We start from the raw sequence: 15,294 nt of genomic DNA, 5'->3' as shown, positions 1-15,294 counted from the left end.
AAGGCTGATGAATCACTGACCTCTACCTCTGAAACTAATAATACACTATATGTTATTTGAATAATAGAATGAAAGAAGTAATTAATTAACTATATGTTAATTAACTATATGTTAATTAATTTAATTTAATTTAAAAACTTTTTATAAGGAGGATAGAAAATATTTCTGCCATTATACTTGTTTCCTGTAATATTCCTGAACCTTCTAAAAAGTAAACTGATTTCTTTTCTTTTCTTTTCTTTTAAAGATTTAATGTATTTATTTAATAAAGAGAGAGGTAGAAAGAGAGAGATGGAGAGAGCATGAACAGCAGGGAAGGGTAGAGAGAAGGAGGGAGAAGCAGACTTCCCCCCCGCTTTGCAAGGAGCAAATGAGGGACTTGATGCCAGGATTCTGGGATCATGACCTGAGCTGAAGACAGATGCTTAACCAACTGAGCCACCCAGGTGCCCCTAAACTGATTTTTTTCAAATTGTCACTCTTCTCTTTCTCCTTGTTTCCCTATAGAAGGTACCAAAGAGCCTGTTGGAAGTCTTAAAAGTTCCAATATTGCTGTTAACCTGCAGACTTTACCACAGCATTTAGAAGAAGTAAGTCAATAAGTAGTGGGTAATGTTATTTAAATTATACTTAAGTGTTTTTATTTAATCATCCAGCCAAGGCTGTTATCTTTTTAAAAATGTGCTGTGGGTTGTAGAGAATATCCAGGCCATGCAGCATTTTTCTTTCACTGAAATTCCATCATTAGTAAGATGTCTAATGATTTCAGGCAATGAAATTTTTATTTCATAAACTGCTATAGTGAATTAACTTAAAATATTAGAGGTATTCTATATGCAAAATGTTTAATTTAGCTATAGTATAGTTTTTGTACATCTATCACTTTAATGCACTATTTGTGTTCTCAAAACTACATTGCATTTTCAGTTGGAACATGGACATTTCTAATTATTAAAAAAATTCCTTCAAAAGGGATTAGTTTTTCTTGTCTATAGTTTTCAGAACGTATTTATTAATCAGGTAATGATGGATATATGTAATTTACAGGTTATTTTTGAATGTAGGGTAAATAATTTCCACTGACATCATTTATCTCTGTATTTTTATATGCTCAGTTTCTCGGGGTGACAGGCCAAAGGCAGTTCACACAGTTAAAAATCTGATTAGAGGGGCGCCTGGGTGGCTCAGTGGGTTAGGCCGCTGCCTTCGGCTCAGGTCATGATCTCAGAGTCCTGGGATCGAGTCCCGCATCGGGCTCTCTGCTCAGCGGGGAGCCTGCTTCCCTCTCTCTCTCTGTCTGCCTCTCCATCTACTTATGATTTCTCTGTCAAATAAATAAATAAAATCTTTAAAAAAAAAAATCTGATTAGAGCAGTACTGGGAATTCATTTAATGCTTGGTTTTTCACTTGCCTTTAGACTGTTTTTACCCAGGTGAATGGCTAATGTGACACTCAGGACACCTAAGACAATAATACCTATTTATATGACCCCTTTTCTTTTTTGCTACTATTAATTTTAACAGCATTCCACAGGAGAGGTTCAGTGTCCAAGGGAAGAACCACTGGAGTCATGTATGGAGAAAAAATCAACTGAACATAAATGGTAAGGAAGTGATCGTTACTGCCATCTGGGATTCATTTGATGAAGAGGTTATTTTTCTTATAATTTATAATATATGTTTTAAGGTGATTTGTATGCCTAGTGAAATTTAACTTTATAGCAATGGTAAATGATAATCTTTAGTAAATGTTATAGATGTCTTAATCTTGGTAGAATGAAAGAAGTAATGGTATCTCAAATGCCTTTTGTTCTCCCATCACTATCAGCCTTATCAAAGTAAAATACAGCTGTAAATAGACCAGAGTTTATTCAGCTGCTAATTAGGGAAACACCTTGTCAAACTGATTCAATTTTTCTTGGATCAAATAAAGAACCATTATGAATCATAATTGTATGTGTAATTTTGTTCACTGTTACGGTATATTACTGCACACCATAGGGCTGTTGTACTGGCTAGCATATTATTGCTTCAAGGAGATCCAAAAGCAGTTGTAATCTGTTGCAGGTGGGACATGATTTCTTAATTTTTAGAATTTTTGAAGTTTCAGAATTTTAGAACTAACTTGAATAAGAGAAGCACCATCATTAGGTTTTCTTCCTCTTTTTAATATACAAATTTGTTCATTTCTTTGGACAGTTAACAAAAGAATATTTTAAATGTGATGTGCCTTTACAAATAGATATTTCTATTAAAAAACTAGCCTTTACGGTTTTCAATGTAATAAGGGCTCTCTGTAGTATTTCTGAACAAAGTGTCTGTTTCTGCCATAGGTGGAATTTGAGGTCACTGCTAACCTCACTTCCCCGTTTTAGATTCTTTTATTTCTGCTGGGCAGTGAACAGTGTTCAAGTTTTATGTTCAGTCATTCAGATGTATTCTTTGCTGTTTGTTTGAATCTGTTACTAATTGCTATGGAGACAAATATAAACAGATTGTAATTATGAGCAAAGCATTATAGAGGATTAGAGAATGTTTAGACTCTTAGGTGGCTGAGCATTAGATCACCTGTACCTTAGGAAATGTGAAGAATATTTCCTAATCAGTTATCAGTCTTTAATTATAGTATGATCGAAGCCTTTTCAAATCCTGAATACACTGTTCCTTATTCATTTTGTGTAGATTCAAGGTCAGAAATTTCTAGGTAAGTATTTTTGTGTCCTCTAGTATTTTTATATAATCATATTTTATAAGTAGATAATAGAATGAAATGATGCCTATTGTGCCATTTTGAAATAGTTCTGAATGTTTTGACTAAAAACTAAGAGCAAAATGAAAGCAACATGAAGCATTGAAAGAGCAATGTAGGTACACTTTTCTGACACCTTTATTATTGGAAGATTTTCCTATAGCAGCTGTGCTTTAGATATATAGAAACTGGTCTGGAATAGTCTTTTTGAAAAAAAAGTGTAGTTGAGCCTTGGACAATATAGTTTTGAGTCACTTGGGTCCCCTTACATACAAATTTTTTTTTGATAACAATAGTTTGGTACTGCAAATGTATTTTTTTCTTATGACTTTCTTAATAACATTTTCCTTTCTCTAGCTTACTTTATTGTAAGAATATAGTATGCAGGGGCACCTGGGTGGCTCAGTGGCTTAAGCCTCTGCCTTCGGCTCGGGTCATGATCCCAGGGTCCTGGGATCGAGCTCCACATTGGGCTCTCTGCTCAGCAGGAAGCCTGCTTCCTCCCTCTCTCTTTGCCTGCTTCTCTGCCTACTTGTGATCTCTGTCTGTTAAAAATAAATAAATAAAATCTTAAAAATAAAAAAGAATATAGTATGCAACATATAACAACAAAATATGTTAATTGTTTATAATAGGGTTTCTGGTCATCAGTAGGCTATGAGTAATTAAGTTTTTTTTTTAAAGATTTTATTTATTTATTTATTTGACAGACAGAGATCACAGTAGGCAGAGAGGCAGGCAGAGAGAGAGGAGGAAGCAGGCTCCCCACTGAGCAGAGAGCCCCATGTGGGGCTCAATCCCAGGACCCTGAGATCATGACCTGAGCCGAAGGCAGAGGCTTAACCCACTGAGCCACCCAGGCACCCCAGTAATTAAGTTTTTAAGGAGTCAAGTTATATGTGGATTTTTGACTGCATGAGGATTAAACCCCCAACCCTCTTGTTTTTCAAGAGTCAACTGTAGTGGATATATTAGAAAGTTGCTTATTTTAGTTCTCTAACAGATTTCTAATAGTGTATGAAACGCTTTTAATTCTCTTACAGAACAGATTCATCCAGTTCTGTCTTTTGAACTTCTTTAACAGAGACTGAACAGGGTGTTTAGTATTTAGAAATCTTGCTGAAATAGAATAACATAGCATAGCCTTACTTTAGAAGAATTCTCCATTATTATAATTTATCTCATTGCTACTTGTTGGAAACAAAGGCCAATAAAGTTGTCTTAAAATAGGTATGTCAAGGGGGAAATGGTGGCTTGTTGGCTCAGTAGGTTAAGCAACTGCCTTTGGCTCGGGTCATGATCTCAGGGTCCTGGGATCTAGCCCACACTGGACTCCTTGCACAGCAGGGAGTCTGCTTCTCCCCCTCTCTCTGCGCCTTCTCTTGCTTTTGCACTCACTCACTCACTCTCAAATAAATAAATAAAATAGTTTTTCAAAAAAACTAGGCAAGTCAGTTGTAATGCCTGTTTTTCATGGATTTGCAATGAGTTTTGTTACTGAGATGGCAAATATTATTGCTGAAACGGAATGAATATAAACCAAAATAATCTAAATGTGATTTAATATATTCTTTTCTTTTTAGAGACAGTGATCAATTTATTTGGATATAGTAATGGCTGCTCCCTTATTTAGTTTTTGAAATCAGTTTGCTTAGAAAACCTTTGAATATCTGCTGTGTCATCTCCAAACAATCATTTTATTTAAAAAGACCAAAAACTTACTTTGATCTTTAATTTTTAGTCCTATATAGACATTTTTTGTTAGGGTTTAATTAAAGATTAGTTTGGAAAAGAAATGTTCATAATACTATTGTTTCACATTTAATGACGATCAACAGGAATTCATACTACCCATCTTAATTTAAACATTTTTTTAACCCATACTTTCTCTAGTTTTAATTCCATTCTGGATCATTAAGTTTAGTAAAAAAAAAAAAAAAAATACTCCTAGTATAACTCATGAGACTATTGTTGTAGATTTCAAAGTCAGGTGCTTGCAAGGACCAGGCAAGTCAGATAAACGTGTGAACTATTCTAGGTGGTAACACCATAGGGAGAGGACCGTGGCTGACTAGAGGTTACATCTCCTTTAATAAGACAAGGGCATTCACTTGAGCCCTTTGCTGATAACAAATTTGTCTGGTGGCTAAGGAGTAGAGAGTGATAGGCTTTATGGTTTAAATTTCTTGAAAACTTCCAGAAGGCCTTTAGAAGAAAAAGATGAGATAAAAATATTCAAATTGTAGATATCTGATTTGATTTTTTATTAAGTGTATTATATATATATATGTGTGCTTCCACCTAGTGCACAGATCGCTGCATTTAAAGATGAATCTTCCTCAGTTCCACCTTTTGTATCAAATGGAGTCAGTGTTGCTTCACAAACACCTGTGCCACCACTGCAGCAGACCCAGAGAAATGAACCCAGGGTACAGTTGCCAGATTCTTCGGATTCTGTTAGGCAGATGCTCCAAGATGAAATGTTTAAATTAGTTCAGGTAAGCACCTCTCCCTATAAACAAGTAAATTGCATGTGTGATATATATATATAAGGATTTTAAATACAAACAAACTTCCAGAAATGGCTAAGTTGAAATGAAATTGCTGGCTTGGTTTCTCTGCTTTGGGCACTCTTCCTTTGTTATTCAGAGGTTCCTAACTCAAGGGCCTAGGGTCCAGGCTGAGCTACCTACTTCTCAAAGTGACTTCTTACACCTGTTCTCTTTGGGATGCAGCACTGCTCAGGAAAGTCAGGAGGGTGACAGTCAAACCAGATCAGCGGACTGTAGCTCAGAGGTAGCCAAAAATTTTTTTAACACAATCTGTCACGTCATATTTCTTATCTTCAAACTGAACTTTGGCTTGGTTTGAAATTGTCAGCTGCATTTAAAGTACTGTTCGCTTTGAATTTTTTCATCTTTTTCTCAATTGGTTATCCTTCACCACCAATTTTAAGTTATTTCCCTTTTCTATTTTATTTCTTAAACATTAATTTCCCTCAAACTTAATCCTCATTCATGTATTCTACACTCACTTTCATATCCTTTTATGTGGTATAATATACCATTTTTATATTGATGCTTGGCACTAATTTTCTCTTTCAACTAAGTGCCCTGATGAGAATACTTTTTCAGCATGTCTCACTGTCTCATGAAACTTACTGAAACTGATTTTATCTTGATTTTTCCCCGTCCCTTCTTACCCTTTTCCATTTAGTAGCATTAACTATTCTACCAGCTTAAAATTTTGGAAGCATTTCTGAAACTTCTTTTTTCTTTTTTAACCAAGGGACTTTGCTGGTAGCTGCCCTGTATTTTTAACAAATTCTCTGAATAATTCTGATGCACACAAAGAATTGAGAATCACTGTCTTAGAAACATCTTTGCCTTTTTTCCCTACTCTATCCAGTGTTGTTCTGTGCCCTCCTGATTCTTCTGCCCACACTGTCAGTATAGCACTTGCTATTTCTATAGCTAAGCCAGCTTTAGAGTCAGAACTTCATACCTCCACTGTCTTATAGATGAATTTCCTAAGACATTCTTCTTCAGAATGTTTTAAAATATTCAGTAAATTTCAAGTACCAATTTGTATAATATGAAATCAGTCTTCTTTTCAAAATACAGAGTAAAAGGAAATACACTAAAAATCTCAGTATTAGTTATCTTTGAAGATAAGATAATAAGTGATTTTTATATTCTTTTTTGTGCTTTTTTTTTCATAATTAAAGGGAACTTACATTTTATTTTAACCTGCAGTGTTTTTCCACTGGTATGTTTTATTAAGTGCAAATTCTTCTGTTGTGTTTGAAAGACCCACCACCATCTTTTACATTCCCTCTTTTCCCATCGTACTGTCGTTAAGTCCCGTGGTTCTCAAAGTGTGGTCTCTGGATCTGTAGCATCAGCATCACTTAGACGACAGAAATGTAAATCCTCAGACCTCATCCCAGACCTATTAAAATCAGAAACTCTGGGGATAGGGTTCAGCAAAGAGTGCTTTCACAAGTCCTCCAGGTGATTCTGATTGCATGCTCAAGTTTGCAAACTCCTGTACTTGTCTGTCCTCTCTTCACAGCTGTATTAATTTCCTGTTCCGTCTGAACCAGTGTTTATGCTAGTGGCTCCCATGCTCTTCCACACACTGAAACACCCTGTCGTCTTAAAAAAAATATTAATCCTGGCTTCCATCCCCAGATATTCTGATTTTATTGGTCTGGGTGTGCTCTGGCCAAGGGGATTTCTAAATGCTTCTCAGGTGATTCTAGCGTGCCCCAGTTTGTCAAGCACTGGTAAATGCCTTTGCCTTTCACCTCATCAGCATTACCAGGGGAATTCCTCACTCTTCACCTGTTTGCCAATCTTTCCTTTTTTTCTTTCCTGAAAACCTGATCACAACACACTCATTTTAGGACTGCTTTGATTGTCATTACATTTAATCAGATCACTCCATTATGATCTCTGTGATGTTTATGTAAACTGCTTTATAGATAGTCCCAAGTCTCATTATGAGTCTATATTTCCAGTTGACAGCTCCTTGAAAAAGGGAAGGTATTCTTTTTCTTCTTCTTCTTCTTCTTCTTCTTCTTTTTTTTTTTTTCCAAAAAAAAAATCTCCTAGTTCTGCTTCCTGGGTCTGACATATATTATGGAAGTATGACTGTTAATGGGATACTCAGATGATAGTTGTTGATTCTTTAGATTTTTTCACTACACTTTCAAATATTTAATTTTTATTTTATTCTAGCTGCAACAGATCAACTTCATGAGCCTAATGCAAATAGTAGGATCACCGTTTACTAACTTCCCAGATATACATCAACATCTACAGCAGCCTCAGCCTGTGCCTTTGGTGGGAAGTCAAGTATCAAATCCTACAAGAGGGAGTAATGATGCTGATGACACCAGTAGAAATTTTAAGGAGAGCTCTTTTATTAAACCACAGTCCAGGGGAGAGGACACCACAGAGCCTGGCAAGAAGAGTCCACATTGCCATAAAGGAATTGTGCAGTCTGATCAAGATAGTAATGGAAATTTACAGGTAATACATTTTAAAGATATCATTAAAGTTGTTCTAGTAGTTCAGTTGTTGGCTTTTTGTTATTTGAGCAAATGATTTTTTGGCAGTTACTGTGTTCTACCACCTCCAAAACATATTGAACATCATGTACAAAATACGAAGTTTGTAATGTATTCTAAATTTATGGGACACCTTTGGCTCAGGTCATGATCATGGGGTTCTGGGATTGAGCCCCGAGTTGGGCTCTCTGCTCAGCAGGGAGCCTGCTTCTCCCTCTCTGTCTTCCTGCTTCTCTACCTACTTGTGATCTTTTCCTCTGTCAAGTAAATAAATAAAATCTTAAAAAATTATAAATAAACTTGTGTAATAGCTTTTTTTTCTCTTCCAGAATGTACCACATGAGAGTGTTCCTTTATGTCAGTTAGAAGACCTGCCTCCCAATACAGGATTAACTCCAGCATCTCAAATCTTACCAGCAACTGCGCTGTCTCCAGCTCCTGCTGGAAATACTCCCTTCTACCTTCTGTCTCCATCTTCTCCCATTCCGAAGACACCTAGACTTATCCCAGCTGCAAAAAGTTTCAGACCTGGTGATGGTTTTCCTTTGCTTCAGTTTCAGTCGAAGCATGAATTTAAGTCCCTTTCCTTCCATACAGGAAGAGTTCCACAAGTTCCCTTCAGGCTCCTGCCACAGCCAAGAGAGGCATGGGGATTATCTGATTCCTTCCAGCCTCCTTTGCCACAGAGAACAATGCACACCACTTCCGTGTCCCATTTGAATTTAAGCCACTGTAATACTGAAGCCATAAAAAAAGCAGTTGAGCAGAAGAAATGGGCAGAACCTATAATTACAGAAATCCCTAAGCATGTGAACTTGGATCAGTGTGTTGGACAAGAAAACTTGACACCTCAACAGGACTCTTCAGTATTTATAAAACCAGGAAAACTACTTGATATTAAGCCAGGGCCCCTTGAGATATCTCCACAGAATTCCTTTGGACTTCCATTATTGCACCTGCAACTTAAACCTCCTTATATAGTTTCCTCTGCCTCAAGAGCATCAGGAACAATCCCCTCAATACCAACCAGAACTGGAGGAGAAGAAAGAAGATACCCAAGACTGTCATTACTTCATTCCTGCCTATCCCCAGAAAATATGGTAATGATTTTTGCAGAGTGATGCAAAAGTAGTCCTGCATTTTTCATACCACAAATACTATACATGAGATGAAAAGCTCTTACACCTTTCTTTTTAAAGAACAATGCTTCTAAAAAATTAAAAATAAATAGGAATAATGTTTTTGTTATTGGAAATAACATAAAATTCAGTTTAAAATGGTAATTAGGTATTTTAAAGATTTTAGGTCTATTTTGTACAGCAATGCTAGAATTTATGAGGCTTTTTCATAGTAGTATTTCTTCTGTGCAGAGAAGAAATAAGAAGTAAAACAAAATGACCAGTATTCTTGTTCATATGGGTCAGGGTATGTATGTGTCTATTGAGAGAAAGGGAGGGGGCGTGTGTAAGTGTGCACACATGCATGTTTCTAGTAATTGTGATATGATTGCCTTCAAATCTGTTATACTTTAAAACTGCTAAATAGACCCCAGATCTATGAATGGTTGTGTATATTTAAATAATGGTATATTTTTAAAGTACTTAAAAAACCCACAGAATCCTCTTTAAAGTTGTAAGCTTTGGTTTATGAAATTCATATTATTTAGGCTCTAATCTTGTAAGTCAGTATTACCATCTTAGGAAGGTAATTGAATAATTAATGCTGTGGTACACTTTTGATTTTAAGATTTGAAGATGGTACGGGGGAAAGAAATGGTCATTCTTGAAAGGAAGTACTTATAATGCCTTCTTTTATTCTGAACATACTATGAACAGAAAAGAAAAGATTAAAGGTGTGGGAAAGTAGTAGACTTTTTGAGATGGCTTGGGAGAAATTTTCTTATTAGGACGGTATAATGAAGCCCTAAGTTACATTACCGGACATCAGTACTTATTAACATGCTGCTAATCTGTTCCATGCATAATCTCCACTTCTCTGTATACTTCCTATTTGAAAGAATTTTAAGTCAAATGGCAGAAATTATATATTTTATTTATAATTATAAGGAAGATTTTTTTTAATATAGAAAAGAAGAAGATTAGGACTTGTAGCTTAGTTTCTGAACTAAGATGACCCATTTGACATTTCTAACCCTCTAAAATCATTTATTCTTCAAGCTTTGGATATTCATCGTACTGGGCCAAATTAATTTGTTATCTTGATGTGTTCTATCTCTTGCACATTTTAATTTAATTTAAACAAATGTTTTCTCAATTTTTATTAACGTATTATGTAATTGAGGTTTGTAATCTTAAATTATTATGCTTTATTTCTTATAGTACAAAACCCCACAACTTATTCCCCTTGAAAACCTCCTTGCATTCAAACAAAGCCAAGAGAAACTAACACATAATTTATTTGAACGAGGCGATTCTGGACACCTTCAGCTACTAAATGTCAAAATAGAACCATCTGAAATGAGACAAGGAAAGGACAGTAAAAAAAGGCAAGTTTTAAGTGAAATTTTATTTGTGAATATCACTTACCTGCAAGTGTCTTATTAGTTAAAATATCCTAGTTATAAAGGTGAAAGTTACCTGGTTCAGCCTCCCAGCCTATACACAATTGCATATTCAATTTTCTTATCAAGTGTCATGCATTTAAACACATATTCTGGGGCATTCTGGGGCGCCTGGGTGGCTCAGTGAATGAAGCCTCTGCCTTCGGCTTAGGCCACGATCTCAGCGTCCTGGAATTGAGCCCCACGTCGGGCTCTCTGCTCAGTCGGAGCCTGCTTCACCCTCTCTCTCTCTGCCTGCTGCTCTGCCTACATGTGATCTCTCTTTCTGTCAAATAAATAAATAAATAAATAAAATCTTTAAAAAAATAAACACATATTCTGATTAGGAAAATTCCTGTACTGTGAGGGAGAAATATTATTTTTTACATTTTATTAAGGAATCCTTCACTGGAATCCATAGGCTGGAAGATTCTTTTACATTTTTCTTTTTTTTTCTTTTTAAAATTTTATTTATTTACTTGACAGACAGAGATCACAAGCAGGCAGAGAGGCAAGCAGAGAGAGAGGAAGGGAAGCAGGCTTGCCACTGAGCAGAGAGCCCGATGTGAGGCTTGATCCCAGGATCCTGGGATTATGACCTGAGCCAAAGGCAGAGTTATTAACCCACTGAGGCACCCAGGCACTCCTCTTTTACATTTTTCTATAACATTATAAGCAGTTTTCTTTTTGTAGGACAAATATTTGGTATCTCATACAATAAATAGTCCATGTACTACCTAATGCACTAAAATATTATTATTCATCTTACCATATCCTCCAGATTCTTACAAAAGAAGCAGAAGGGTAAATGTTGTGAATTGTTTTAGGGCACTAAGAAACATCCATGTAAAAAGTAAGGCTGTGACTTCTTTTTTTTTTTTTAAGATTTATTTATTTATTTATTTGACAGAAAGAGAGAGAGAAATCACAAGTAGGCAGAGAAGCAGGCAGAGAGGGGGAAGCAGGCTCCCTGATGAGCAGAGAGCCTGATACAGAGCTTGATCCTGGGACCCTGAGGTCATGACTGGAGCCAAAGGCAGAGGCTTAACTCACTGAGTCACCTGGTGCCCCAAGGCTGTGACTTTTCTTTTTCTTTTTTAAAAATTTTTATTTTTTAAATTTCAGTGTACCAGAATTCATTGTTAAAGCACCACACCCAGTGCTCTATGCAATATGTGCCTTCCACAATACCCACCACCAGGCTCATCCCCTCCAAATCCCCTATCTCCCCCATCCCCCATCCCCTATCTCCCCTCCAAAACTTTCAGTTAATTCCTCAGAGTCCACTGTCTCTCATGATTCATCTCCCCCTCCAATTTCCCCCAACTCCCTTCTTCTCTCCATCTCCCCATGTCCTCCGTGTTATTCCTTATGCTCCACAAATAAGTGAAACCATATGATAATTGACTCTCTCTGCTTGACGTATTTCACTCAGCATAATCTCTTCCAGTCCTGTCTATGTTGATACAAAAGTTGGGTATTCATCCTTTCTGATGGAGGCATAGTACTCCATAGTATATGGACCACATCTTCTTTATCCATTCATCCGTTGAAGGGCATCTTGGTTCTTTCCACAGTTTGGCAACCGTGGCCATTGCTGCTATAAATATTGGGGTACAGATAGCCCTTCTTTTCACGACATCTGTATCTTTGGGGTAAATACCTAGTAGTGCAATTGCAGGGTCATAGGGAAGCTCTATTTTTAATTTCTTGAGGAATCTCCACACTGTTCTCCAAAGTGGCTCACCAACTTGCATTCCCACCAACAGTGTAAGAGGGTTCCCCTTTCTCCACATCCCCTCCAACACATGTTGTTTCCTGTCTTGCTAACTTTGGTCATTCTAACTGGTGTAAGGTGATATCTCAATGTGGTTTTAATTTGAATCTCCCTGATGGCTAGTGATGATGACCATTTTTTCATGTGTCTGATAGCCATTTGTATGTCTTCATTGGAGAAGTGTCTGTTCATGTCTTCTGCCCATTTTTTGACATGATTATTTGTTTTGTGTGTGTTGAGTTTGAGAAGTTCTTTATAGATCCTGGATATCAGCTTTTTGTCTGTGCTGTCATTTGCAAATATCTTCTCCCATTCTGTGGGTTGCCTCTTTGTTTTGTTGACTTGTTTCCTTTGCTGTGCAGAAGCTTTTGATCTTGATGAAGTCCCAAAAGTTCATCTTCACTTTTGTTTCCTTTGCATTTGGAGACATATCTTGAAAGAAGTTGCTGTAGCTGATATTGAAGAGGTTACTGCCTATGTTCTCCTCTATGATTCTGATGGATTCCTGTCTCATGTTGAGGTCTTTTATCCGTTTCGAGTTTATCTTTGTGTATGATGTAAGAGAATGGTTGAGTTTCATTCTTCTATAGATAACTGTCCAATTTTCACAGCACCATTTATTGAAGAGACTTGTCTTTTTTCCACTGTGTATTTTTTCCTGCTTTGTTGAAGATTAGTTGACCATAAAGTTAAGGGTCCGTATCTGGGCTCTCTACTCTGTTCCACTGGTCTATGTGTCTGTTTTTGTGCCAGCACCATGCTGTGTTAGTGATCACAGCTTTGTAGTAAAGCTTGAAATCAGGCAACGTGATGCCCCCAGTTTTGTTTTTCTTTTTTTTTAAATTTTTATTTATTTTAAAATTTCTTTTCAGTGTTCCAGAATTCATTGTATATGCACCACACCCAGTGTTCCATGCAATACGTGCCCTCCATAATACCTACCACCAGGCTCATTCAACCTTCTACCCCCCACCCCTCTAAAACCCTCAGATTGTTTTTCAGTGTCCACAGTCTCTCATGGTTTGCCTCCCCCTCTGATTTCCCCCAACTCCCTTCTCCTCTCCATCTCCTCATGTCCTCCATGTTATTCCTTATGCTCCACAAATAAGTGAAGCCATATGAAAATTGACTGACTCTGCTTGACTTATTTCACTCAGCATAATCTCCTCCAGTACCGTTTGTTTTTCTTTTTCAACATTTCCTTAACAATTCGGGGTCTCTTCTGATTCCATACAAATTTTACGATTGTTTGCTCCAGCTCTTTGAAAAAAGCCGGTAGAATTTAGGTATAGACATTTTAACCATGTTTATTCTTCTGATCCATGAGCATGGAATGGTATTCCATCTTTTTGTGTTCTTCGATTTCTTTCATGAGTGTTCTGTAATTCCTCAAGTACAGATCCTTTACCTCTTTGGTTAGGTTTATTCCCAGGTATCTTATGCCTCTTGGTGCTATAATAAATGGAATCGATTCTCTAATTTCCCTTTCTGTATTTTCATTGTTATTGTATAAGAAAGCAACTGATTTCTGTGCATTGATTTTGTATCCTGCCACATTACTGAATTGCTGTATGAGTTCTAGTCCTTTGGGAGTGGAGTCTTTTGGGTTTTCCATATAAAGTATCATGTCATCTGTGAAGATAGAGAGTTTGACTTCTTCATTGCCAATCTGAATACCTTTTATTTCTCTTTGTTGTCTGATTGCTGTTGCTAGGACTTCTAACACTATGTTGAATAAGAGTGGTGAGAGTGGACATTTTTGTCATGTTCCTGATCTCAGAGGGAAGGCTGTCAGTTTTTCCCCCATTGAGGATGATCTTCAAAGTATAGGAATAGAGGGAACATTCCTTAACTTCATAAAATCTATCTATGAAAAGGCTGTGACTTCTGATGAAGAGCATTTATAGTGTTTTACCCATAATGGGTATTCAAAGATGTATTGACTGGTAGATTACTACGGAGTCTAGCAAAAATAGTGTAAGAATTTCGCATTTAGGGGCACCTGTGTGGCTCAGCCAGTTGGGCATCTGCCTTCAGCTCAGCTTAGGATGCCAGGATCCTGGGACCGAGTCCTGCCCCTTGCCCAGGGGGAGGGAGTCAGACCTTCTTGCTCAGCAGGAGGTCTGTTTCTCCCTCTGCCCCTCCCCTTTCTCATATTATCTCTCCCTCTTTCTCAAATAAACAAAATCTTTTTTAAAAAAATATTTTATTTATTTATTTGATAGAGAGAAAGAGTTCACAAGTAGGCAGAGAGGCAGGCAGAGGGCAGGGGAAGCAAGCTTACTGCTGAGCAGAGAGCCCGATGTGGGGCTCGATCCCAGGACCCACTCAGCCACCCAGGCGCCTGGCAAATAAATAAAATCTTAAAAAATAATAATAATAATTTCACATTTACAGGCCCTAAAGTCTACTACCAGTGCTCTCTTTCCAGAAGTGTTTCCTCCTTGCATCTTTGTCAGGTATTCCCTCATCAAAATAAGTCTTCTCCTTAGCTTTTTGGGCCCTCTTTCCTCCTTGCTGGGTTTTTGCTGAGGTGACTTAAGTGTACTTAACTTCTTCAAAAGGGTGATTGGAGACATCCTGTAGGGCTTCTGGGGGCAGGTCAGAGTCTCCAGAAAGGAGCATTTGAAAATTACTTAACAGGTGTGACTCTGACCTGAGATTCCAGTGACTAACACAGAAAAAGTCAGTTTGCTAGTAGAGGAACTAAAAATAACTTTCATGTGTCCCTGACATTTGCTTCTATTTGCTTGAATACTACCAAAGGATCTTGCTCATTTAATTATATGCCATAGAATAATTTATTGCCATAATTTTGATAACCCTCTCCCTATATAGCATAATATAAGGGAAAAACTGTTACTAAAATAGTAACATGTTTTATTCTTTTTAACAGACAAAGACGACGAGCTGAGAAAGAGCTGCAAGAAAAAAGATCAGAGAAACTGAAGAGAAAACCAAGGGTGGCTTTCCAACCAGAGGGTTCCCTTGTGAATGATAATGATTCAGAAATAGTTATGAAACCCAAGGTACAGAAACAGTATTATGCATGCCTCTCTGGTCTGCCTGTACATAGAGTTGGAAATGTCTTTGTGGTTTATCTAGTCTTCTGATTGCTGGAAGCTTCCAATTAT

The 15,294-nt window shown here is 37.1% G+C and overlaps 1 protein-coding gene across 9 annotated transcripts in view; it reads left to right on the top strand.

Moving 5' to 3' along the window:
- CPLANE1 (ciliogenesis and planar polarity effector 1) overlaps window positions 1–15,294 on the top strand; it is a 138,690-nt gene that overhangs the window by 71,882 nt on the left and 51,514 nt on the right. For 8 of the 9 annotated variants that reach the window (XR_006606593.1, XM_045079482.1, XM_045079481.1 and 5 more), the window contains exons 29-35: window positions 508–590; window positions 1,525–1,604; window positions 5,055–5,247; window positions 7,492–7,785; window positions 8,153–8,923; window positions 10,163–10,329; window positions 15,057–15,189. Coding sequence is in view for 8 of the 9 variants with exons in the window: in XM_045079482.1 (XP_044935417.1) it covers window positions 508–590; window positions 1,525–1,604; window positions 5,055–5,247; window positions 7,492–7,785; window positions 8,153–8,923; window positions 10,163–10,329; window positions 15,057–15,189 (1,721 nt within the window). In the remaining variant the exon portion in view is untranslated. Of the gene's footprint in view, window positions 1–507; window positions 591–1,524; window positions 1,605–2,626; window positions 2,705–5,054; window positions 5,248–7,491; window positions 7,786–8,152; window positions 8,924–10,162; window positions 10,330–15,056; window positions 15,190–15,294 lie in introns of all 9 variants that reach the window. The other variant, XM_045079484.1, reaches the window with a different exon arrangement.

This window comes from Mustela putorius, unplaced genomic scaffold (assembly GCF_011764305.1).
Source record: "Mustela putorius furo isolate JIRA1106 unplaced genomic scaffold, ASM1176430v1.1 tig00000407_pilon_pilon_pilon, whole genome shotgun sequence".
Classification (NCBI taxonomy): domain Eukaryota; kingdom Metazoa; phylum Chordata; class Mammalia; order Carnivora; family Mustelidae; genus Mustela; species Mustela putorius.
This window is presented reverse-complemented; position numbering and strand designations above follow the sequence as displayed.